This window comes from Puntigrus tetrazona, chromosome 13 (assembly GCF_018831695.1).
Source record: "Puntigrus tetrazona isolate hp1 chromosome 13, ASM1883169v1, whole genome shotgun sequence".
NCBI lineage: Eukaryota > Metazoa > Chordata > Actinopteri > Cypriniformes > Cyprinidae > Puntigrus > Puntigrus tetrazona.
Genome location: NC_056711.1, coordinates 5987132 through 6014697, shown reverse-complemented (window position 1 = coordinate 6014697; position 27566 = coordinate 5987132). Strand labels below are relative to the sequence as shown.

The 27566-nt window shown below is 38.4% G+C and overlaps 1 protein-coding gene across 2 annotated transcripts; it reads left to right on the top strand.

The window, feature by feature from the left end:
* The first annotated feature begins 5167 nt into the window (after positions 1-5167).
* Positions 5168-27566, top strand: gabrb1 (gamma-aminobutyric acid type A receptor subunit beta1). Of its 2 annotated transcripts, XM_043255924.1 has the most exons (9): positions 5168-5958; positions 6289-6380; positions 6512-6579; positions 15987-16207; positions 21327-21409; positions 24464-24598; positions 25199-25351; positions 25469-25719; positions 26313-27566. In XM_043255924.1, the coding sequence occupies exons 1-9, from the start codon at positions 5855-5857 to the stop codon at positions 26658-26660; spliced, it is 1455 nt and encodes a 484-aa protein (XP_043111859.1). In that variant the 5' UTR covers positions 5168-5854; the 3' UTR covers positions 26661-27566. The 2 variants fall into 2 exon arrangements, with proteins under 2 accessions (XP_043111859.1, XP_043111860.1); XM_043255925.1 differs by lacking the exons at positions 6289-6380; positions 6512-6579 and having other exon boundaries at positions 5853-5958.

Here is a 27566-nt window from a genome sequence, read left to right as displayed (position 1 = left end):
TATGATGCATTGCGTCCCTGAAGCTTGAAAGTGCATGGTCTTTAAATGTTCTCCTATTGTGTTTGAAGAAAGGAGACGTGACACAGAGGTGAGTTAATGATAAGAAAACTGACTCACAACATAATGTACTTTAATTAACAAGTGACACAAGAGTGAAAAACTAAATACGTAATGCATATTTCTTTCTGTTTTTGGCTTAGATGTGCAGTTTCATTGCCTTTTGTATGATGTGTCCTCTATGTTTTATTTTTTTGGATGTAACCCAGCAAGGCAATATGGCAGCCGTCCCATCTGACTAACAACCTCTGGGATCCAAGTCTATATCGCGATAGTCGTCAATTCGTTCTGACCAAGACAGTTTAGTAATTAGGCTGGTGTATTTAGAGCAGTGAGAACATGGCAGTGTGTTGCATGAATGATTTCATATTATGTGGCAAGTAATTCATCTTGACTAAAAGTCTCATTTACTTACAATCCACTATTAGGAATGATAAAGCATGCGCTCTGATCCTCTGTTTGCAGAGAGAGACGTTTGACTGAGGCTAAAAAACACTTCTATTAAAAACAGGCACAACTATCAATCTGAAGCTTTGGGAAAGCTTGCAATGGTTGATTTCCATTGTTCCAGTCAGGGCACAATTTAATCATATCACATCTATTATCCAAAACATTTTTTGATGTTGGATAGCAGCATCAGTATTAGTAGCGTGATACAGATTTGTGATGTATGCATGTGCATGCTTGTATCTTTATGCATGTAATAATGGTTTGAAATAGGGTCAGACAACCCCTAAACCGACCACTGGCACTGTCGCCATAGCAACAGCTAGTTCTGCCATCCCCCTGAACTGTTGCCAACAATCTGATGTCTTTAATAAGACACACAAACATGACACGTGTCCTTTAAACTCAACAGGGGTGGTCTACAATGATGGACAGCACATCCTAACCTTGGTCCATGCACTACAAAGTCGGTCACAGGGGGTCTGTGTAGTCATCTATTCAAGCAACACGGGCAGAACATGTACTGAACAGCCAGAGGCCTAATGTCCAGACCCCACCCACTGGGTCTTTATATAGAGTGAATGCCTGAAGAGCTTGGTGCTCCATATGAGAACGGACCTATAACACAAAAACACATCTAGCTGACAGCTGTGTTGCATTTTAAAGGTCTTATTGACCTCTTTTTCTGTTCCTTACAGTTTAAATGACATTGCAAACCCACATGATTCGCTTTAACGAAATACATTTTGAAGTAAAACGTCATTTGTGTTCTTACAATGAAAGACGGTAAGCAAATGATGACAGAACTACTCCCTATATAGCCCAAGTAAGATAAAACTAGTGAAAAATGATCATATTTAGAGATTTACCACCTTCAAAATTAGCACTGTCTGGTAATCTTCTAAATTTCCCATCTGCGGCATGTTTAGCTAAAGAATTAAACACAGCTGAGTACACAATTATTTTGTAATCTTTCTAAGCTCGACATTCTGCTTATGTATACGAGTACTCTAAAAAGTGGCCAAAAGTGTATGGACACCCACTTATGGGTTTGACTATTTCAGCTTTGCCGCTTCTGTGCTCTCTATTAGACCAACGTTTTAACTCTTTTCGGTCTTTGTCAGGTGGATCGAAAGGGTCGAGACTTTGTTTGCCTATTATTAAAGTTTATGTAACGCCGGAGATGTCATCTGGTACAGAAATGAAAACACAGAGACCAACAATATTGACTTTTTCTCTTGTTCAGTCGCTGTACAAGTAGATTGTGATGGAAAACGGGCACTTCCAATGAAAACATCTAAAAAAAAAATGCTAGCCTTATAAAGAATGCACATTTGTCAACACACAGCCTTAAGGTACACTTCACCCAAAAAAGATTTTGTGGTGGTCATGGGGGTAATGTGCACTGTCGCGGACTCGCACAGAAGAGAGGCTATTGTTGAATAATGCTGTTACAAAAATTATTATCATCAAAAATGTAATCAAAAATTTTGTAATTTTCATTGTGTAATGAACGAAGGTCTTACGGGTTAGGAACAACACGAGGGTGAGTAATACTAATCAATGACAGAATTTGCATTTTTGTATGAACTATCCCTTTAAGGTTTATATTTAGAGCTTGAAAGCACTGTATAAGTTGTTGTTGTTTTGTTCTTTTCTGAAGGCTTTCTTGGTTGATTTCATTTCTTGTTCATGCACCTGAAGTTTTGTTCTTACATATCTTGTTTTGCTTCAGCCATTGCCGTATTATTATTGACATATAGCTACGTGAAATAAAGCATACAGCCGTGCAATCCCCTTTAACAGAATGTGGCATACCAAAGAGCTCAGTGGTGTTCAAGGTGCACTGTCTTTGGATGCCACAGAAAGATCCTCAACCTTGCTGAACACTGCTGCGACAAATTCAGATGCTGATTGGGAGCAAGACCTGACCGCTTGATTTCACTGATGCTTGTGCCTGAATGTGAGCAAGCAGCTATGTAACAACATCTTCCTGGAAGAGCGGAAACTGTTAAACCAAAGGGATGAGCAACTCTTGTTGGATATGTAATGTATGAGTAAAATAATTAAAATAAAATAAAAAAAGTAGAAGAAAAAGAAGAGGTAAACATTATAAATATATATTAAATATATACAGAAAATGCTAATGATGAAATCTGAAAACATTCCTAATTCTGTAAATTTGTTTATTTGAACAAACCAGCCATGGTGCTATGGTTAAGAATAAACATTAAGAATAAATACTTTGCACTGTGTTATATGTATATACACACACACACACACACATATATATATATATATATATATATATATATATATATATATATATATATATATATATATATATATATAGTCTTAGTCTCTTAGTCTTCTTAACAGTATGAATAGATTTGCGTGCGTTTTTAAAGATTTTGCAACGGTTTCCAAGTCATTATTTAGTTAGTAGCGCCCCCTAGTGAAGCATGTGCTGCACTACGATTAATGCAAGCTGGGTCTCCTAGGGATCAAGCCTTAAGCATTATCGCCATCATCCGGATTATATCGGAACTACTTTGCTCACGCAAAACACTTCTTTCTCCTTTTTGGCATTGATTGTATAATGCATAGTTTTTTAGGTAATTAGATTACATGATTTAATATGTGCACTAATTGCTATAACTGCTAGGTTTATCGCCCCGTTTCATCAACAGGCAGGGATTTTATTTTTTATTAAAATCCTTCCAAAGAAAGTGCCATGAAAACACTGACCTTGCTGTGAACCTTTAGCTGTGTTATAGTGTGAATCCTCCAGTGATCCCCGGACTGGTGTCCCTGACTCTGCAACACAACAGCCCACTGAAAGCCAATGAGGAGAAGCAGCAGGTAAATGATGAGGATGGTATTTTTCACTCACTCACAGTGTGCCGTTATATTTGCGGTCTGTGGTTTTCACAGTATGAGAGCCACTTCTCAGTAAGGCGTGATGGACGCACGCTGTGAGAAGTAGGAGGTGAATGTGACTCAGTATTGATTCTTTGCTCTTGTTTGGGTTGATGTGATGCCTATGTGTGTGTGCGTGTGTGTGTGCGTGCGTTCAGTTGGTGTGGCTGCTCATTCATCTTTTTTTTTTTTTTTTTTTTTGACTAAGTACACCCCAACTAATTTGGTTTGGCTGACTCCAAATTTCGCCGAAATCCTTATACTTACCGTCCTTGGTGTGAATAGCCATTGTTTAGAGGGATTTCGAAAGTTGTGATGAAAGTGAAGGGAAGTGACATAAATCCCGTCCATCAGTTGGATGGAGGCCGATCTCAATGTGAACTTCGACAGACTGTAAAATAGGCAGAGTTTAAGTGGTCTAAATGATTAGAGTACTCTTGCATACGTCACTAGAGATAACTCATTTTTACCATAAAATGAAGTTATGACATTATGATTGAAATTCATGAGTAAAAATTACAAATGGAACATGCATGGATGCTGACAATAAGATAATAAGATGCATTCAGGAAACAAATAAGGCGAATTACTATTTCATGCAGCTCAGGATACTCTATGGCAGCGCTTCTCAAACCGATTAGCTTCAAGACCACGATTTACATTTTAGTGACGAGCCTACAAAGCACCAAAAATCGTATTGAACAAAAGTATAATGAATTGAATTCAGCCTCGCTCTGTCTCATTCTGTGTCTCTCCACTTTTAAGTCTGTATAGCTCTGAAATTTTGTGCGTTTCTGAATCTTGTTGCAGCTGGATCACACTGAGCTCCTGTTCTGCACCGTTCGCTTCAGTGACCTCTTGCAAAGATCCTTCTAATGTTCCAAGACCTAATTCCCATCCTGCCTGAACTTTATGCACTTGAGGATTTAAAGATCCCAAAAACCTACTTTCCTATAACTATTCTCTTCCTTGTGGTACCTCAGCTCAAAACAGTCTTTTCCGAAGGCACTTTACAAAGCCTATTCGCTAGTTTACACCACGGCTGAGCATCCAGGCATACTGCTTAATGTCCAGTGGGGATGAAAATACAGCAGCCTGCCATCGTGTCTCAAACTCTTTGCTCCACTAAACAATAAATCTTCTTCCCGAAGGCCCAGACGTGCAGTTTAGTTCCTGTCAGGCAAAGGAGACGATTTGACAGCAGTGTAGTTATTTATATTGTAATTTAGCAGACATTTTCGACTGCAAGTTTACCTGCTACAGAGAATCTCTCCCTGCTGTATCACATTTCAACCCGATCTCGTCAGAAAACGTGACTATTTTACAAACTGAATTTTTAGGCAAATTTGTACGATCTCATTTATGTGGTTTCGTATGACCTGCTTGCATCCATCTGAGGGTTAGTTTTAAAGGAGGACCTTCGTTCTTTTTATTTTTTGCTCAATTGTTGGCAAATTTGCATCCTATGTGCAGGCTACGAATTCGCCAACAGTGTGAAATATTTTCATATCTTCTTTTTCTGATACTTAGTTCTTGTTAATCTGTTCAAAGATCTGAATTCAAATGACAGAAGCCTAATGAGAGACTTAAAACTTGAGTAATTTGCCACAGTGTTACACTGCAGTAAGTAGGCTACTTCCTTAGGATGCTAAAACAGTACCCCAGTTCATCTATTGTGAAGGTGCTAGAAACCAGCATTGCCAGAGAAAACAGGTTTGTGTGCAAATTGAGTTTTGGTTGTCATAGAAAACGGATGAAAAATGATCAAAATACAGCTGTGGCGAGCTACACTTCAAACGCGCAGTCGGCTGTTCTTTCCTCACATCAGTGGTCACGCGCCCAGTCCGTCTCTGCACATTAATTATTCTCCACACATTAATGCGTTTTTCCGCGGTGCCCGCTGTTTTAATGCGTTTTCCGAGTTTCTTACAAATAATTCAATCTGTCTCGGGCGCGTGATGCACCGCAAATTGAAAGATGGCGCGAAAGAGCTCTTGAGTCAGGTGCACACACCTCCTCCGGCAAAAACTACGCACTCAGCTCTGTCTGCCTCAGACCGAACCGTTTTAGGCGCAGGGAAGGGATAGGCGCATAATCTCAACGCGACGGCACGTCCAGCTCCTCGGCATTAACAAGGAAGACGCGCGAAGGACTGCCATCCATGAGCTGTCGTGTCCAGTGACCCGCTGGCGATGGGATCTGACCGGCATACTGATCCGCTCCGCCAGCAGCGTCAGCAGCACCGGAGAGCGCGACAGACGCAAGAACGCCTCGCGCGCCGCTTCGGTTTTCGTTAGAGTTGCTCTTTTTTTTTTTTTTTTTGCATTTGTAGTATTTTGATGTTGGTCTCGTCGTCGCGCATGCGTTGCGGTGTAGTTGAATTTTCTGGAGCGCTTCTTCAGACTAAGTTTGGGCTGCTGCTTCTCGGTCGATGATGAGAGGGATGCTGATCGCTCGGGATCACTGGCGCGCGGGGATCCTGTGTCTCCTTGTGCTCGTGGCTTTGACGGTGGGTCGTAGTCCGCCAGCGCACAGGTAAGACATAACGTGCTTGTGTGTTATCGGTCTGCCTGCATTCTCTGCGGAGCCATGTTAAACCAGCCTAAGATGGTTTGCTAGGCTTAGCTGGTCTCCCAGCCTATCGGCTGCTTTCAGAGAGGTTTGGGCACTTTTCAGACGGTCGGGCTGAGCATGAGCGTGGCTAGGCTGAGGAACTAGCTAGTCCAGCTTGGCCAGGCTGGTAGACCAGCTAAGACCGGGTTGGGCAGCCTATGAGACAGTTTAAACCATCACTGCACTGGCTATCCTTCAAGTCCTGGTTTCTTTGAGTCACAGTTTCTTAAATATCACACTGCTCTTCCACAGCGTAAACGAACCAAGCAACATGTCATATGTCAAAGTTACTGTGGATAAACTACTCAAAGGCTACGACATCCGTCTCAGGCCTGACTTTGGAGGTAAAGGCGTATATATTGATTTTTTTAAAACACTTTTCCATTCTCACTGATGGAAGTGACCGTTTTGATGGATCGTTGACTGTCATCAGGCCATGTTGGAGAGATTGTGGTGTGTATTTGCTTTTTTTCAGGTCCTCCGGTTGATGTCGTTATGAGTATCGACATCGCCAGTATCGACATGGTGTCGGAAGTGAACATGGTGAGTTTACAGACTACTGTGATTGTTTAATAGATGGTGGGCTATTACGGAAGGGGACGTCTCTGTCAACACAACCTATTAAGGCAGCAGTGATGAATAAAGTGGGTGAATAGACTAGAGAGTCTGCTGTTGTAGTCCACTCAGGAAAGAGCTACAGGCTACAGTTTTCTCTCCCGCTCACATGCACACAAGCACAGCTGACTGTGAGATTAGAGAGACATTGTGTTCATTTTGCGTTGTGATTGTTTTGGCATTGGAACTGAACTGACATAAGCCTTTACTCTGACTCAGCATAGAAGGACAAAATAAGCAATTTTGTGAGGAACATGCACACAAGACCCCATATATGTGCACCCACAGGTTGAAGTAGGTTGATGGTAAAACACAACAGTGATTTTAGTGCCGCTCTGAAACAGAAGTAAAGATGATTTTGATGAAGATGATCATGATGGTCAATGGTTCGTTGGATGTGTAATTAGCTTAAATGAACTGGCCCGTGTCCAATGAGCATGCTGTATATAGAGCAGCATTTCTCAACCTTTTTGACTTCTTTGCATTCTTTGCATCATTTGAATATATTTCGAATATTTCGAATATATTGGTAATATATATTGCTAATAAATAAGACAAAAAATGTTAAAACAGAAGCTAAAGGCCATATTTACTAAATAGGGCAAATATTATTGAGCGTAGCCCTATTGCTGCCGATCTAATGACAATGTGCAAATAGAACAGATGCATTCATAATGATTATTGCAAGATTGCAAACAAGCAGAGCCGATGAAAATCAAGTGTGAGCAATCCGATGCCAACACAGGTGCGAAATGGGTTAAGATATTTTTTAGGGGTATTAAATAATGGTGCAAATATAAGTAAACTGACTACTGCAAATACTGCGGCATTCATTTAACCTTGCCGGGTTCATTTAAATACTCTCCTCCCATAAATTTTGTATCTTAAAGAGAAACTTGTACAGACGCATATGCGATAGGGTTAGCCTTTTGATTGCTAATGTTTCGTTGCATGACTTTAGTTTTTGAGTGTTAAAGAGGGTTTGCTCTGGCACAATCTGGCCCTAGGACTGTTGATAAAAATAATTAACCACAATTAATTTTTCATAAGACTCCATAAGAGCAAAGATGCTACTGCAGTATGCTCTTTTCATGAAAAAAAAACATTGAGGGGGAAAAAAAATATATTTTCTTTGTGAATTCATTTTTAATATAATGTGATTAATTAATTGTTTGAGAATAACTGCTACAGAGGACATGTGAGCTCTCTTTTTATCTCTCTGATGATCTTCCTCAGCTGGAGATTAATGCAGATCATTTTCTTTTTTGATAGTAGTACGAATAACAGTGAAATGTGTTCTGAAATAACCTTCAGGTGTAGCCACCCTGAAGGCTGGTGCACTCTGGGGGTTTTCTAGGATACTTCAGGTCTAAGGTTGAAGTTGTCACTTTTGTTATGACAAGGTGTCACTTTGGCCACACTGGAAAAAGCTTTTTCTGTGAATTATGGATAGTGGGCCTGAACAAAAGCCATTTCTGTGGTGGTTTGTCATACATTAATTATTTTCGCAAGTGGGAGGCCTTTCAGGGAGGACACATGATGGCGGGAGTTAGTGAGGCGCAGCAGAGAGATACTTAGCGTTTGCAGCAGCTGCTTCAGGACTCGCTGTGTCTAGAAATTTTGTTTCTCTAGAAATATGCTTTCCCATAAAATCTAAAATGAGTTGACTGCATTCACTGGAGAAAGGTCCGGTGTGTCTTAAAGCCTTCTTAAGCTCTGTTTTGAAGATCTGTATCTCATCAGTTTCTCATGATTGCTTTTTCATACCTGTCTGTGCGTGGTGAATATCGCAAGAATTAATTTAGATTTTAGTGTTTGCGTGTGATTTTATCAAAAGTTAAGTATGGAATTTGATGTCATTTCTGTGGAGTATCTGCATTAAGAAGATGCGGCTTTCAACAATTTGTTGAGATTTTTAGGGAGGTAGGCTGAAAAGAAATATGACTCAAAATAAGATTCAGCATCTTAATGGTTATATTATTAAAAATCCCTGGATCAAGATACACCTACAAAATAATTGCAAAGGTTCAGTCAGGCAGAAATAGAAATGTCAGGTAAACACTTTTCCAGTTTACAGTATTAATTTTTCATTTACCATGTCTTTTACTGATTATTAGCTGAAATTATATATATATTCACAGATATTGGGTAATCAATTAGGCCTAGCTAATTTTAAAATCTAGATTGCCTTTCATGTTACGCTCACTTAAACTGTAGAAACACTAATAGCTCAGGAATACTGTTGATGCCCAAATTCATGTACGATTTAAAACTCTTGTTTGTTTTTAATTGTAAGCGAATAAGCATAGAAACTTAATAACAGTGATTTATTGGTTATCATCCATTAAATGAAAATAATTATCAGCTTATTGCCATTGGCCAGAATTTTAATATCAGTGTATCCCAAGTGCTTTTAGAAAATCAGGTATTGAACACTTTTTGCCTCACTGCAAACTCTCTCATCCCATTTTCTCCTGTTTGTTTGCTTGAAATGAAGACACACATACACTTCAACATGATTTTCATAACGCCTCATGATTGAAGTGTCAGATATCGACAGATGCGCTTTCTTTTTCTTTGCTTTTTATAGCACAGAAAATCACGGGTTCAGAGAGCACTGCAATCCTTATCACGAGAACAGAAAGGTGATTTGGCGGAGAAGTGAGAAAAAACGAATTTAAATAGCCAATTTAGAAACTGCGTTAAACTAAAAGATAATCTACTGCAGCTCCCATAAGAATATTGCAGAAGGTCAGCTGTTCTCAGTGCTGTCACAGCTTCATAGCCGGCTCTTGTACGCTCCTGCATTGATTGTTAATGTACACTGCTGGTTACCTCAGTTGCCCTCGCTCACCACGTCGTGACTGCAGTGTGAGGATACATGTTAAGTTTGCAGTAAAAGATGCTCGGTGTGAGAAGTGGACTCTTGCTTGGCTGCAGTGTGATGCCAGCTGGTGTGGACTTCAGCAAAATAGACCTCACTTTTACTTTCTCCGTCCACATTCTAGCACTTATTGTAACTGCTTAATCTGCATTACATCAAAAGAAAAAAACAAGCATTTGTAATAGCATGTAAAATAGTAAAAAAAAATTAGCTGTTAAAAATATGTTATTAGGACATTTTGCTAACATTCCCATTAAGTTGTGAAAATGTTATTTCTGAATATATAATTTTTTTTTTTTACTTTTCTTTCTGTTTTTGAAGTTCTGAAGAAAACATTGCAGGATTTTTCTCCATGTAGTGGACTTCTGTGGTGGTAAATGGGTTAAAGCTATAAAACGCTGTTTCAATGCAGCTTGAAAGGACTCCCAGCTGAGGAATAAAAACGATCTCATCTAACAAAACAGTTGGTCATTTTCTAAAAAGAATAAAAACGTATACACTTTTTAAACACAAATGAATTGATTCCTTTTTTAATAAAAAAAAAAAAGATTGTTTGAGTATATTTTACAATAAAACTACTTTCATGTTTAATTCAGTGTGTTATTTGCCATTACTTTGCCATTATTTCTGAAATTAACAAGTAATTTCTAAGTGAAAATGATTTCTAAACCACTTTTTTTGTAGTGCTGTCAATGTTAGTGCATGCGATTAATCAAAAACAAATTAACCGTGTGATAAAGTTTGACCCTAACTTCTCGCCGTCGTTGTATTGCGCAAGGTTATCTGTGTGATGAGGGTACAGTGAACCAGGATGTCAGGGTCGCAGTTTACCTGCACAGTTTGGCTATTTTGAAAATGCTGTCGCAGGAAAAATTATAAAGCTGTGTGGAGGTTGCGGGTTTTTTGGGTTACTTTTATAATGTATTTAGTGATGGGACTTTTTCAATTCTGACTGCTTCACAAAATGAATACTGTAGGATCACAAACAAGCATCACCCGCTGGTGGAACAATAACATGATGAATGCAATAAAACTGATTTTAAAACCCCATTGCAAATGTTTGACGTAATGAAGCCTGGTTTACTGAAATCATGTGACTTTGGCAGTTTGATATCTCTCTCAGTCTTGATTGTTCTGTTCCTCTGATATCTATACAAAGTATACATATAGACAAATAAAAATGAATATAGATCCTTTTCCCTATGTGTATTATAATCAGAATGTATACCTGGCAACATAAAGGTCCACTGAAGTGCCTTAAACCACACAGCGTTATTCTATATGGTGACGCAAATTAAACAGGATGACATGGCGCGACATATCGAGCAGCCACGCCCCCTTTTTCAAATAGCCAATAGCGATTGTTTACATATTCTCTGGCCAAAGCCATTGAGCTTGGTACAGCTGCATTTAACAGCCGTTTTTTTTAGATTTCCCCCTAGATTCAATATGAAACTCTTAATAAACAATATAGCGATCATGATCATACTGAGGCTGTGTAGTTTTAAAAGCGTTCAATAAATGCAGACTCGCGCGTATGATTCACTCCGTTTGATTGTGTCTCTGGACCGGAGACAAAGTCCAGTTAGACTGTGAGCGCTGCCTTGGTTCGTGTGACACAATGGGCAGACCTCATTTGCCCCAATCAAAAGCAAACTTCCTGAATGGGTCCCTATCGCCTTCATTGTGCACTCTGTGCCATTCACCATACAGAAAATACTAACACTGCGAACAAGAAACCAATCTCAGCCGAAGCTTCAACGTCTAATTATAATGCAGGGGGCGGGTGCTTTAGATTGTAGAGAGAATTTGATTGGTCAGAAGATTTGATGAGAAGCTGAAGTTTTGAACTCTTATATTATCGAAATGCACATTTTGTCACTGTTTTGGAGCACACTGACTTATAGATAAACATATGACCAACTAACACCCAAAAAACTTACATTTGATTAGTGCAGCTGATGCAGATGCAGTTTGTCTTCATAATTAATTTTGTCATAATACTGCAAATAAGGTCACAAGAAAATATTTTGTTGTATTTATTTAGAAATACTTTTGAAAATCCTTCATTGGCAGTATGGAGACTGATAATGGCTGAATAAAAACAGAAGAATAATAAGGAAAATGTCTCAAACATGCCGAGGTGTAAAAAGTTATATTTTTTACTTAATCTAGTTTGTCATGCATTTCTTCATTTGAACACACTTACAGGTAAATCCTAGTATTTTAAATTTGCATTAATTGTGATTAACGTGATAACATTTTTTTTTAAAATGACAGCACTAGTTTTAAGTACGCTGTTCAAATAATAAAAAAAAGCAGTTGTCTAAATAAACAACGGCTGAATTCACATTGGCTTTAATTCTGCAGCAAACCAAAGCAGATTGTTTTGCAGAGATTTCCTTTCCAGCTGTCCTTGTCCTCAGTCTCATAGTGTCTTTTTTTTTCTCTTTTTCAATTTTTGTTCTTTTATTCGCTACTTTTAATCCTGTTGTGTTCCTCTCAAGTGAGTATCTCTCTCAGCCTCTATTCTTCTGTTCCTCTGATGTCTTCAGTGTGATGGGCACAGTGAAATGAGTTCATTTTAGACCGCTCTGTCAGATAGGGCTGTGATACAGTAAGTATGGCCTCCATCGTGTGTACATGTGTGTGTGTGTGATGGTGCATTTCCTACAGGGTTTGCATTTGTGTTTTTGTTTGTGTGTGTATCTGTCAGGGTGCTCTGTGAAGAAGTTGAGGTGCTGGAGTGATGATTTTAAGCGGTTGTCAGGGGCAACAGCTGCTTCTAATAATAGCAGCTGAAGGAGGCATTTGTCCTAAGCGAACCTGAGGCACACCCATCCTCTCTCTCTTTCTGTCTTCTGTTTTTTGCCGCACTCACATAAATACACTCAAATGTTGTCATCTTCATGGGGCTGCACGGTTTCCATCCGTAGAGCAGTTATGTCGTTTATTTATAAATAAAGGCTGATATACTCTTTATTTATAAGTAAGTAAAAGGAAGAGGATCTTTCGATATAAAATTATTCAGAACGATCAAAAATATTGTAACTTACTGTACTCAAAGCTTCTAAAAAAAGAATGTGTTTGTAAGATCTCAACCTGTTATTATTTATGTTTTAGGAACTATTTGCATAGAAACAGAATAATAATAACAGAAATAAATGTTAATAAATGTTATTAAATGTTATTAAATAAATTGTACATCATTTTATTTTAAGCACACAACTGTTTAAAGATTTATTTTTAAAGAAATTATAAATTTATTCCGCAAGGATGCCTTAAATCAAATGAAAAGGACAGACTTTTAAATACTTGCACAATATTTCAGTTTTAAATAATTTATGTTCTTTTAAACTTTAGATATATCTAAGAAGGCTGAAAAAATGACAACATCGACAAAAAATATTAAACGGCACGACTGTTTTCAACACATAATAATGAATTGTTTAATAATAATTAGTTTAGCAGCAAATCAAAATATCACATTACACACATTACATTTACATCATTATTAAAATATAGTAAAATAAACATTTTAAACTGTAATAATATTTAATGATATTACTGTATTTAATGATATTGTACCGTATTTGTTAAATGCAGCCTTGATGCGCATAAGGGACTTTTAAAAAAAAACATCTAATCAAGCCTTCTTTTGAATGGTAGTGTGTGTCAAAAGTATTATTCACTGAATGAAAAGAAGAAAGTACGATAGATACTTTTATTCCTAACATCAAATGTGAGCAAAACCGCATGCATCGTCTGTCCCTCCTGAAGGATCAAAAAGTTCTCGTCGCTTGTTATATTAAACAAGATCAGAGTCATCTTAGTAGCATTTCTAAATTTCAGTTTAAGGTTCATGGATTCATGCAGTACATCGTCTCAGAATGAAAAATGTTTTCAGGACGCCCCCCGCCCCCCCAAAGGCATGTTATGAAGTGATTACATAGGCAGTTTTAAATCTGCAAACTGTGCTGGATGATGTGCGTGTGCTCTGTGAGAAGAATCTTAACAGAGACTTTGCAGCACAGATGAGTGTGGAGGAGCAGTGATGCTGGGACAGGACCTACCTGAACCCCTTTAGGGCAACTGAAACATCTGAAGTGCTTTTAGTACATCAAACATATAGGGAATACTAATCCATCCAAATTATTTTCATTTTTAATCACCATTGCTGTTCCTTTTATGTTTAATGAAAAATGTTGCACATTCCCTGGGTTAATATTGATAGGATCAAATTTTACTGCATTGCAGCAAACAACACCTTGTGCTAAACAGTTACTACCCTAAAACACAAGGACGTATATCTAGATCTACTGTGCTGTTTAAATGCTTATAAAAAAAGGAAAATTAATACTAGTCATTAAGTTGTATTAATTAAGAGTGTAGTGTATTGTCAATATTTTATTTTTAGCCACAACAGCACAGATAGTCTCTTTAATTTGTTGTGTTATATTTTTACACAGTTTGTGTCTCGTACAGCATTGAGCACCGATTTCACGCTCTTCAGTTGAACCTAGAACAGCGGGAGATGGAACTGTCTTGTATTGTTTACAGCAATAATGTTAACAAGTAAATATTAAAGGGTCTCCACTGTATGATTATTAGATGTGATATGTCCACAACTATAAATGCTGCATGTGTTGTTAGTTTAACGTTCATTTGGGAACTTTGTTTTCAACATTTATACTTATTGACGTTGAATGTTAGGAAGTAAAGAAATAAAAACATATTATAAATTGCAGAATAGAATAGTCACGATTATGAAATATTTGTTTGTTTCTGAGAACAGTGAATATGCAAATTGTTGCTAAATTGATAAAATCTCAACTTAAAATACATTTTTTTAAGTACAAAAAGAAAGTGGAGTAATTAGTTCTGACTTAATGCAGTCAGAAGTTGCTGCAATCTTTTTTTCTGTATCTTTGATGGCTTTTAAAGATGTATAAAGTTGATTTTGGACTGCATTAGCTCCATAAGTATTATTTGCCTATCAGTCTAAAACGTGTCTTAAAACGGACACAGACAGATGCTGTGATTGTTTTATAGGGGTTTGTAAGTGTCTGTGAGAGACAGGGAGAATCCACTCTGTCTGTTTAACCTTCACTCTCATTTATCATGTTGGTTTAATGGGATCTCAACTTAATTTGTTTCACCACTTATTCAGCTGAGAGACGTGGCGACTGGGAGATGGAGTTTAAGCAGAAGCCTCTGTGCAAATGTGGCTGCGTTTTTCAGCCTAACCTTTGACTTTACAGTTAGTCCCAATGCATTTGGGATCTTAAGAGACTCTTTCCTTTTCACGGCAAACCTAAATGAAGTGCACAGTCATGTAAGTGGCAATTACTGAGAGCAGAGCAGTGTCTGAAATATGGATGCACTGTTGGAACGGGATCTCATTTAGTTTCATTTAAGTTGGTGATTTCACAGACTTGATTAACTTGACCTCAAAGCAATGATGAATGCAGCTTTATGTTATTGTCGAGCATGAAGCACCAGGGCCACGCAGTTGTTATAATTGTGTTGTTTTGTCTGCAAAGGAGACCTTGTCATCTTGGATGATGCTTTGTGTTTTTACACATCTGGAGGCAGTGGCTGTGTGACCTTCAGCTGAGAAAAACCGGGTTAGCAAGGTCTTGGCTGAGGGGAAGGGAAGCTTAGCCTCGAGGTGGTTGACATCCACTTAGATATGTCAGAAAAGGATGCAGATGTCCTCCCTGAGATTACAAATGCAGATGAAATGGGGAACGAGATGCACAGATGCACAAGTATGTATTTGCTTTGTTGGCATATGCCGATATGCTAATAAGCATGCGCGTGTTTTCACTCTTAAAACCACTGGAAACCTACAAAATTTAGTGTTTTTATTTTTTGGATGTATTGTATATACTTTTTTCACATTTTAACTCTAAAATAACACTTGAACCAAACAAGCAACACAAGCATTTCTTAGAAAAATGGATGATTCTAAATCTGTACAGAATAGCTAATAAGTAGCAGTTTATCGCTCATCTCATTGTTTGTTTTATTTAACACAAACATGTTTGGTTTTATATATAAATAAGTGATAGAAATTTATTTTTATATTGAATTTGTTTTATTTTGAATTGAGACGTAGATGGGTTAAATATATATATTTTTTAAATTCTGTTTCCTTGTTAGGTGTCTGAATAGAATGAAGGGATTCTTTTAATAACGAATGCCAGGAGGTCCATGTTTTTCATGTGTGCTTGAAGGCAGTGATGCACTTGAATGCTTTTTGACTTTAGCTTGAGCTGTAAACGTAACATTTTATCATTTGAAACCAAATATGTTTTATTTAAAATATGTGCTTATGCTGTCTTTCCTTGCAGTAAATGCCACTTGTTTCTAATCTAATCTGGCATTAATGTGAGGTTTCCAATACTTCGGAACTGATTAAATGAACAGCTCTGTGTGTTTTTTTCAGGACTATACCATCACCATGTATTTCCAGCAGTCTTGGCGTGATAAGCGCCTGTCTTACACAGGGATTCCTCTAAATCTTACCTTGGATAACCGAGTGGCTGATCAACTCTGGGTGCCTGATACTTACTTTATAAATGACAAGAAATCTTTTGTCCATGGGGTCACAGTGAAGAACCGCATGATTCGCCTGCATCCTGATGGGACTGTGCTCTACGGCCTCAGGTCAGTAAGTTTGTGTTTGTGCATCTTTTTTTGTGTCACTTCGTCTTTGTCTCATGCATTAGATTAATGTTCGCTTCTTTTGTGTGTGTGCATCTTTACATTTATCTCTGTCTGCATGTGTATGCCGTATTTTTAGCTGACCCTATTCCCTTGGCTGTCCTGATGGTGCTTTTTTTTTTAAAGCCCAGTGAGAGATGTGTATCCTGTCTCAGTCAGGGAATATAGGTTCTGTTTACCAAAGAAAGATGAGTCTGTCTTTGTCCTTGTTGAGCAAGGCTATTCTGTTAACATCCTCTGTCTCTCAATGGCAGTTGCTCAGCTGGTGTAGAAGCCTTCTGGAAGAGCACAATTTAAAATTTTCAGTCCGGGCTCATGGTACCACAAATCTTTTTTTTTTGGTATACACTACATGATATAAGACTACATGTTTTTCCTCCAGTTTGGTTTGTATAAGTCAAACCTAATAAGCAGATAATGCGGATAAAAGTTGACAGAATTCATATAAAATTGTGTAGTGTATGATGGTCCGATTTTTCAGCTTCAGACTTTGATTCCATTCAGTCAGAAGATTACAGACATGTTTGATATTTTTTGCTGATTTTAGAACACATATTGTTTTCATTTGTCATGCGTCTCCTAGCAACAGGACACACATTTCTACATGAGTTTGATGTGACCAGAACATCTAAACTGGTGGTGTGATCCTCAGTCTAAATTGTATGATGGTTAGTCTTTCCTCTGTGACTATTACAAAGTTGGTAGGTGTATGATGGTGTTTGCCCAGTGTTTTAAATTCTGTTTTGATTTTAAAAGTTGTGGAGTGTATTCCAGACTTAATATAGATTTAGAACAATTAGGAGAGCAAAGCCAGAATCTGGACCCTTCATTGGATCTAGGGAGGAAATAGTTTGTCATAAATAGTTCTAAATACAAATACATTTGTAAGAGAACAGAAAATGTAAATCCTTTGTAAATTATATGTACTATTGTTCCAAAGTTTGAGTGTAATGATGTTTTTGAAGGAAATACAGAAAATACAGTAAAAACAATATTACCATAATATTATTGTTTATTTAAAATGTAATTTATTCATGTGAAGCAAAATTGTCATTATTCCAGTCTTCAGTGTCACAAGAAATATTGTTATCAATTTATATATATATTTTTATTATTATTATTATTATTTTTTTTTTTTCATAATTTACTTTGTCCAGTTATTTTCATCCTTTTAGTATGTACTTCTTCACCTTCCAAAATAGAATACAATTCCACTGAGATCATTTTCAGGAATTTAATTGTACAAACGGATGTAAATGTCATCTCTCACTCCTACCTTTTTTATTTTTGAAATGTTCTCCTGCTTCTCCCACTCTTAAAGTTCCACCATGTTAGGCTATATTATGAAGAATGTTTGTCTAATGAAAAAACAGACTGCACTTTGGGAGATGGTGAGGAAAGCACCACCACTTCCCTGAGAGGAGGGCCAGGCAGAAAATCTTCTGTTTCCTTTGTTTTCTGTTCTGTCACAGGCCCAAGGTCCTGTCTTGCACAGAGGAGATTGCTGTCCTGCTGGCAAAGGATGCAATCAAGCCAATGAAGTTACAGCCCTTACTTATCATTGTGCTCAAGAAAGGCTGGCTCTGTCCCTCTGTGTCTATATGAAGTTTGCAGAGGGAGCCCTTGCCCTACTACAGGAAGTAGGCATCAGGCTCCTCATCTCAATGACTGGCTCATTTTGGCCCGGTCGCGAGAACAGTTGGGGCTTCAGGTCAACTGGGAAACTGCCTGAGTTCCTTCAGAGGCAGGACAGTGGTACCATTGAAAGCTCCAGGGGCATATGTCATCCGCAGCTGCAGTCACGCTACTTGGGTTGCTTCATATGAGACCACTCCACCACTGGCTACACTCCCGAGTCCTGAGATGGACATGTCATGGACACTCAGCTTGACCATCACACCGGCTTGTTGTAACACATTCAGCCCCTGGACAGACCTTGCTTTTCTACAGCCTGGGGTGCCCTTAGAACAAGTGTCTCAGCATTTTGTTGTCATGCCAGATGCCTCCACTTTGGGCTGGGGCACCACATACAAGGGGCAGGCAGCCTCTGGGCTTTAGACAGGGCCTCGTCTGCTTTGGCCTAGAGCTATTGGCAGTGCATCTGGCCTTGAGGCACTTCTAGTCACTTCTGCAGGGCAGGCAAGTGTTGGTCTGCAGGGACAACACTGGGGCTGTGTTGGACCAGGGAGGACGACAGTCACGTCGCGTGTCACAGCTTGCCCGACAATTGGAATCAGATGCAGCTCAAGTTGTTGAGCTCCTCCATCCACATTCCAGGGGAGCTCAATCATGCAGCTACTGTGCTCTCATGACGATTCAAGTTTCCTGGAGAATGGCAACTTCATCCCCACAGGGTCTGGCTGATTGGAGTTGATTCAGGGAAGCGCAGGTGGACCTGTTTGCTTCTCGCAAATCCTTCCACTGCCAGCTGTACTACTCCCTGACCAATGGCCCCCTCGGCATGGACGCATTGGCACACAGGTGGCCTTAGGCTTTACGCAAGTATGCATTTCAGTATGCATTACAGTGTCAGGGAGGACAGTGAAAAGGTCCTGTTAGTTGCGCCATACTGGCCCATTCGGACTTGGTTTCCTGAACTAGTGCTCCTCGCAACAGAACCTCACTGGTGCATTCCCTTCGAGGAAAGACCTCCTCTCTCAGGGGCTCGGCACCATTTAGCACCCCTGTCCAGATCTTTGGAACCACCTGAGTGGCCTGCCATAGGCTGTGGTGGATGCAATCACTCAGGCTAGAGCTCCCACTATGAGGCAAATATCTATGCACTGAAGTGGAGTCTGTTCACGAACTGGTGTTCTTCTCATGAAGAAGACCTCCAAAGATGCACGATTGGAGTAGTGCTTTCTTAGCTGCATGAAAGGTTGGAGTGTAGGCTGTCACCCTTTAACTTGAAAGTGTATGTGGCTGCAACAGCTGGTCCTTAGGAAAGCATTTTTCCGTGATCAAGTGGTGAACCTGCAAGCACTATGTCCCCTGAGAGTTTATGTGGACCACACGTGTCTTTTACAGTGGTCAGCAGAAAGGGAAGGCTGTTTCTATGAAGAGGTTGGTTCACTTTATAGTGGATGCCATCACCTTGGTGTACCAATCTCAAAGCGAGCCATGGCCCTGGGGGGTGAGGGCTCATTTCACACAGAGTGTTGCCTCCTCCTTTGCATTAGTGCCTCTCTGGCAGACATTTGTAGAGCTGTGGGCTGGGTGACACAAAACACATTCATGAGATTTTACAGTCTCAGCTTTGAGCCAGTTTGTTGGGTGACAGGTAATTGCCGGAAAGAGCTGGCCGGTGTCACAAAATTTGAAGCAGTCTCTTGTTGACTCCTTTCTCTTAAGAATCTTTCTATTTCAGGAACAGTGACTTGGCCTCTCCAGCAGCGATGTACTCACCTGTGGTCCCCGTGGGCACCAAGGTCATCGATTTTGCTCTGGGGCGATAGGAAGGTTACGACCTTTGTACAGCATTTGTCTGGTATGCAGTTGCTTGCCAGCAGTGCTGTGGTTGTGACGGGGCTCAGATTGTGGCATTTTCCATGGACCCCAGTCTGTCGTGATAACGTGACTCGTAGTGACTAACAGATAGAGAATATCGCTGTTACGTATGTAACCCTCATTCCCTGATTGAGGGAACAGAGATGTTATGTCCCCTTGCCACAACCTCGAACCATCGCCTAGTGCCAGGGGCCTGTTCTTGGCTCCTCAGCAATACCTGATGAGTGGTTGCACCTGTCACCTATTTATACCTGACAGGGAGTGGCTCAGGATGCAAATACCACTAGCCAAATTTCATTGGTGTTGAAATTTTAATCAGAGTGAATCAGAGTATGTCATCACAACATTACGTCTCCATTCGTTCTATCAGGGAATGAGGGTTACATACTTAACCAAGATGTTCTGGTATGTAAAATTTCAGTAGTCACCGTTAAAAATGGCAAAATATAAAAAATACTGATTAATTACTAAATCAATATTAAAAATAATTTAAGTCATGAGTGACTGTGGAGTGAAAGCTGCTTTCCCACATAGTGCCAAGTTAGATATGCAGGTTTTTTCTGGCCCAAATTCTCCCTCTCTCTCCATCTTGCTCAATACTGTATAATTTATATCTAATGTACTATGCCTGAGGGGTATGGACATGTGCTTCTCTATAGCAGTGTGCACCTATGAGTGTGCCTATAAATATATGTGATAACTGATTAGATAACCATCTCTCTGCCCCTCAGAAAAACAATACAGTATAATAAGGTAAAAATAAAGTGTGTTTTTGTAGGGTTGGAAAAGAAATGTGTATTTTTCGCTCTGTGTTTTTGATAGGAAAAAGTGCATTATGCCAAGACTCATCCAGGACTGCAGAACGAAGAAGCAGTTCTATCATAAGTTGTCTAAAAGTGCAGCAGTCACGCACTGAAAGGCCACCGCGTGTGTGTTTCCGTGTTAATTAAAGCTCAGCGTAATTAAGATCCAGCCAGAGGCATTTCAAAGAGGGGCTGCAGACATGACTGAGACGGCGTTAAGGCAATTACACAGGAGAGGAATAAAGAGGGATGAAACACAAGAATGATATAAGGAACGCAGTGTTTCTGCAGTGATGTTTATACATCAGCTTGTGAGAGAACGTTTCAATGACACGTGAATAAACGATAAGCAAATATTAGTGTGTATTATCAGCCAAGTACTTGCATCTATTTCTCTTAACGCTGGTTGATTGGAAGATGATTGCATTTGTTATTTTGTTCTATGAAGAAGTACACGTGCTTGTCAAATCAATATTAGTTCAGCATGAATTAAAGTTCTGCAAAGCTTTCCTGAGCAGCCAGTGCTTTGAATATAAATCTTATTGCAGGTGGAAGCAGGTGGCTGTAACACCATCTGCTCTGAAATGTACAGCTTAAATGTTTCACTTGCCTTCTTTGACATCTGGACAGAGTTCACATTTTTTTAAATAATGGATCAGTCGGACTCGCACTTACTGTTACTGTATATCCAATAAGCAACTGCATGATTATAATAGCACTGTGTCATGTTGTTTCTTACCTTATATCTGTAGGATAACTACCACAGCTGCTTGTATGATGGATTTGCGCAGATACCCGCTGGATGAGCAGAACTGCACGCTGGAGATTGAAAGTTGTAAGTGCAAGTTTGTAGTTTAACCTTTAACGACCATGAATAACGCAGTTGGCTTAGACACTATTTATTACATATATCAGTAAAAATCCTATATGAAGATAATTCAAATTCATTATAATTTTGTACCTGATGAAAACAATGAATAGACAAAAAGTGGCTTTTGAATCAGTATTTTGTTTAGATTAATAGTTCCAAGGAATATTCACAAACAGTCAGAAAGATGTGTGTTTGGGACTATAGCTCTGTAGAAGTATAGGTTCTAGTTAATATGATGTGAATATAGATCATGCTCTTGAACACTCTTGCCGTACAATCTTTCATTTAAGCAAATTTCTTTTAAATCTTTTAGTTTGTCATGAAAATGAACGCTTTGTTTTTGAAGAGTGTGCATGGGCAGATATGTTCTACTAACCCGAGGGAACCCTCAGTATAACAAAAGAGGAACCTGTGATTGAATCAAACATCTGAAAATAAGGCAAAACAGAGAACGAATTAGTCTTCCAATGTCATGTTCATTATTTACAGAAATAATACAGTAAAATCCAACGAGAGCAAAAAGGGCTCCAAAATTATCCATATGCAGAAGTGAAAAATTGACAAAAGTGTCTTAAAAACAGATCAAAGAACAGACATACCATTAAAAGTGCCATACTGATATAAAGAATTCCTTGAACTTTTTTTTTCTTTTTGTCTGTGTTTAGTATGACAGATTAGAAATGAAATTATTCTAGAAATGTCTAGAAATGGAAATTTAAAAAAGAATCAATACATTTTTAATAGTTTACTGCTGTTGTGTAAGTATATAATCATGTAATTCATAAAGTAATAATCTGGTTATGACAATTTTAAAATGTAATATAATTTAAATACAAGTACTTAAATTTTGAAAGCTGATTATATAATCCAGATGACATGTAATTAGTTGCTACCCAGTACTTTTGTGTGACAGTTACTACAGTTTGTGAAACTAGACGTGACTAGTTAATTTTTCAAGCTTTTGCATTACACCTTTTCAGCATCTTTAAGACACACGTCTGAAGCATTGAGGGTTTCCTGCACTAGTGTTATTTCCAACTTGCTGTTCTTAGCAATATGAACACATCCTGTGTGAATGGCATCATATCTGAAGAGGTAAATATAAATAATATAGTAAATATAGTAATTCAAGCTTGTCCTTAGGAAGAAAAAATGGCCTCTTACAGTTAACACAGTACTCTTTATGAACTGCATTAAAATACTGTATATATAGAATGAATGCAGAGAAACACCACTAATACATTCTAGATCCTACCAACATGATAGTCCAGTTTTCCCCAAAAGTATTACATAAGGTGCTGAAATTTCTCTATTTGCATGCAATTGCAAGCAACAGTTGCATGACAATGCAGCAAAAATACTGGTGCAATCAGTTGTGTAATCATAATGCATTTATGCATCATCTCATTTATCATGAAAAACACCTGCAGAGAATCTGGCTGTGCTGACTAATCTCTCTGTTTCATCTTTCTTAGTCTGTGTGACTGTCTTACTCTGTCACTCTTTTTTTTGCTCTCTTTCATCTCCTCTGCTCCATCTCTTTTGCACTTTGTCTCTCTCGGTGTGACAGACAGTGTTTGTAATTGGGTGTCTGCTCTGTTGGGCAGACAGCTGTAGCCCTGTGAGGCTGCTGTCATGTCAGAGCTCTGAGATGCATATCACAGCATGAAGGAGAAACCACAACATCACAGCAGACATAAACCATGTCACTTTCACACGGTAGACATAAACCATGCCACCTTCATCACATACGCATCATCCATGGGACAAGACAAGATCAGACTCACTGTAATATAAGAAATACTTTAGTAGAGTGTTCTCACTCAAAAATGAAACTTATGTCATGTATTCCCCCTCGTGTTTTAAAAAAAGGGCCATTAAAATATTTATTAAGAATGATATTACTACTGACTTTACTTGTATAGACCAAACGACACAAAATATCTTCTAGTGATATAAACATTGATGCAAAATATCCCTTAAAACAAACCAGGTAGGTAAAAAATTGCATTTAATTTTAAGCGGCTGTTCATTTCATATATGTATATTGAAATTAGTCCTGTCAAACGATTAATCACATCCAATATAAAGTGTTACCAAATATATGTACATTTTCTAAATATATACTGTATTTATGTATACATAAAAAAAATATACACAGTGCACATACATATATAATCAGTCATTTGAGAGCACTAATATATATATATATATATATATATATATATATATATATATATATATATATATATATATATAAGCATATGCAGTATGGTTAATCACACTGTGCTTTTTGAGAAACTCAGATGATGCTTAGATCTTTCATTGGATTTTTTTACACGCTTGTAGGAAGAAAATAATACAACAATTTAATGCAAAATGTGGAACAGCTACTGAATGTTTTTGTTAGTTGACTTAATATTTAAATGTAGTATTTTTAGTACAAGTGATTTGAATATCAGTTTACATTACGCAACAATACACTCTTATTTTGTTAGTTACCAGGCTTACAATCGTTTTGGGACAGCCATGGGACACCCACTTGCAAGATTTAATCAAAAATCACAAATTTGACTTGCAATGTCAGATTCAAACATTAAAGAGGAGAGGACTTCAAATGACTGAAAAATTCAGAGAGCATCGCTGAGCGGGAAGAGTAGACCTTCATGAGGATTATCGCTGTGCTTCAGTCACTCAGGACTCTAGGCTGATGTTTCTTTTGATTGAACTTAATGAAGAACAGGGAGAATTGACTATCACAAGACTTCATCCTCTAATTAAGCTTTAATGTTCTGCAGTACTGTGCTCTCCTGGAGATAAGCGCAGAGAGTCTGCAGGGACAATCTTGTCAGTTAGACCTGGACCAGACCTCTCACAGAAGTGTTCTCACTGCAATCACATGCTGATTTACACCACTGACAACACAGACTGTGGGAATGTGAGAGAGGCAGCTTTTCCCATGCTGTTCTGTGATTATGTGTGTATTTCTGAATGTTTCCGAACCCTCTTTTGTCTCAGATGGCTACACCACAGATGACATTGAGTTCTACTGGCAAGGAGGAAGTTCGGTGACGGGGGTGGACAACATTGAGCTGCCGCAATTCTCTATTATTGATTATAAAACACTGTCCACGAAAGCGGTGTTTGCCACAGGTACAGTGCGCTCCCTGCATGATCATGAGATGAATGGACTTTCTTTGAAGATGAGTCAGCCCTCCTCTGTCCTTCAGAACTACTGTATGCCAAGAATACTTTCAGATGAAGTTGTTTTGAATCTAAAAAGTTAATCAACCAACCGCAATGTATACTGTACCGTCGGAAAGATTTTTTTTTAAAGAAATGAATTCTTTTAATCAGCAAGGATACGTTAAAATCGGAATGTGACAGAAAAGAAAATGTTAATGTTTTATTATAAATGCTGTTCTTTTAAACTTTCTATTCATTGAACAATTCTGAAAGAAAGATACTTAAAAAATATGCATCAAATCAGCGTACTTGTAACGATTTCTGAAAGATACTGAAGACTGGCAGCTTTGGCATCACAGGAATAAATGTAATTTTAAAAGATATTCAAATAGTAAACAGTTGCTTTAAATAGTAATGATATTTTACAACATTACTTTATTTAAGAGGAAATAAATGCTTTGTTGAGTATAAAAAACTGACTCTTTGAATGCTAGTGTACTGTAAGGTTTCTCATACGAATGTGTTTTTGTGTACTACACTGACAGTACTTTCATTTCTCACTTTCAGGGTCATATCCTCGTCTTTCTCTCAGTTTTAAACTGAAGAGAAACATTGGCTATTTCATCCTGCAGACCTACATGCCCTCAACATTGATCACCATCCTGTCCTGGGTTTCTTTCTGGATCAACTATGATGCTTCCGCTGCAAGAGTTGCGCTAGGTGTGTGTTTGTGTCCCTTTCGCTGTGCTTTCTCTTCACCTCGTTTTCTCCATTACTCCTTACTGTGAACTGACTTCTGATGTCAACCAGTTTCTAAATAACACCGACTCTCTTCAGGAATCACCACCGTTCTGACTATGACCACAATCAACACTCATCTTAGGGAGACTTTACCTAAGATCCCTTATGTGAAGGCCATAGACATCTATCTGATGGGCTGCTTTGTCTTTGTGTTCCTGGCCTTGCTCGAGTATGCCTTCGTCAACTACATATTCTTCGGCCGTGGTCCACACTTACAGAAGAAAGTGGCAGAAAAGGCTGCAAAAAGCAACAATGAAAAGATTCGCTTGGAGAGTAACAAAGTTCAGGTGGGTCTAGGGATGCACCGATCTGATACTCAGTATCGGTATCGGTTTCCGATACTGACATTTTCTGCTGGATCGGATATCAGTACAAAATATAAATCCTATATTTTGCATAAACTATTCTGTTATTGTTAACCTTCAATGATAGGTACAGATTAATATTTACACTTATTCACTTATATTTGTTCCCCATTAAACCTTTAATGTCATTTTATTAAATGTTTAGATTTGATAAAATTATTGTGCACTTATGATTTTTCTATAGCAAGTTTTGCTGCCGAATTTCAATTAGTTTATAATAATATTTTGTCATAGATCTAGATATTTTATATTTTTAAATGTATTTTTATTCAAATTAAGTTTTCAATATTTAGTAGATTGTGTTTAACACAAAAGTGGATCGGTATTAGTATCGGCAGATTCTCAGATCAGATCGATTCAGTTCTGAAAAAATATCGGTGCATCCCTAGGTGGGTTTTTGACCCTTTAACCTGTTCTACATTTACTTCGAGGTGCACCAATTAATTTTCTCTTTGCACAGTAAAACAGTTACCGCCAAGCTTACTTCTTTCCTTTGCTTATCTCCTCCTCCCAAGGTTGATGTCCATGGAAACATTCCCCTGACAAACCTTGACCTGCGCCTTAGCGGAGCAGAGATGTTAGGGGCTCTTGGGGACCCGAGGAACACCATGTTCTCTTATGATAGCGCCAGCATCCAATACCGTAAGCCCCTTACAGGTCGGGACCTCTACGGCCGGCCCACTGCCTCTGTCGAGAGGCCAATGGCACGAAAAAAGAGTCGTCTAAGGAGGCGAGCCGCTCAGCTAAAGGTGAAGATTCCAGACCTGACAGACGTAAACGCCATCGACAAGTGGTCACGTGTCATCTTTCCCATCACCTACACCTTCTTCAACTTAGTATACTGGTTGTATTATGTCCACTAGGGAGCAGCACTGACTCGACCCAGCCATTCTCACATCAGGTCAGGCTCTCTTACCCTCGTGGCTTTGACTGTCAGTCAGACAGGAGGAGGAGGTGCATTCTGTAGGTAGCATTTCTCTGTAAATTATTAAACTATAAAGAATATATCATATGTTATAATTTTTAAATAAGACTAACTACCCAACTTTTAAAGCTGTTTAATGTAGATTGTCACAAAGGTTAGTTTAAAAATGTCACAGATTTTTGCACTTTGCTCCTGCAGGATCAGTTTCACTGACTGCAGAAAGTACAGCTTCACAATGGAGAGAAAAAGGCTTTTTCGTAGAGACGACTGACCTGCAGCTGTAGACGAGCTTAAATCTTTAAAACAGCATTTGGAAGTTGTGTTCATCATCCATCTCGCATATATCGGAGGACTGAAGGTCTTAAAGGGATGTTCTTGGTTTATGTGATATAAATTTCATTACAACAGAAAATAGTTTTGAATAATTATTTTATAATAAATAATTGCAATTTGGAAAATAATTACAAGTGACTTTTGTCTGGTACTTTGTGTTCTAAGCATTTGGGTATTTTTGTAGAAAACCAATAGTCATTTAGTAGAGTGATTTTTTTTTTCTGTTTGAGGTCAATATGACCCTGGCAAATGCTTAGGAAGATTAGTGAAGTGTCTAATACTGTCTGGTATTCCTGGTATTAGTATTTAAAATGTGGCTACAGTAAGACACTTACAATGGAAGTACATGTGCCAGACAACTGAAATAACAATACCACCACAAGTTATTCATATTGATATGCTCATGGATACCTGAACTCGCTGTAGTACTTCATAGTACTTCACAAGTACATTTACATTTACATTTACATTTAGTCATTTTGCAGGCGCTTTTATCCAAAGCGACAATTGA

Excerpts from the sequence above, each read along its gene's own strand:
- gabrb1 (XM_043255924.1), top strand. The coding sequence starts at position 5,855 with ATGATGAGAGGGATGCTGATCGCTCGGGATCACTGGCGCGCGGGGATC. Across the intron at positions 6,381-6,511 it reads TCTCAGGCCTGACTTTGGAG|GTCCTCCGGTTGATGTCGTT; the intron begins GTAAAGGCGTAT and ends GCTTTTTTTCAG. Across the intron at positions 24,599-25,198 it reads GAAAGCGGTGTTTGCCACAG|GGTCATATCCTCGTCTTTCT; the intron begins GTACAGTGCGCT and ends TCTCACTTTCAG.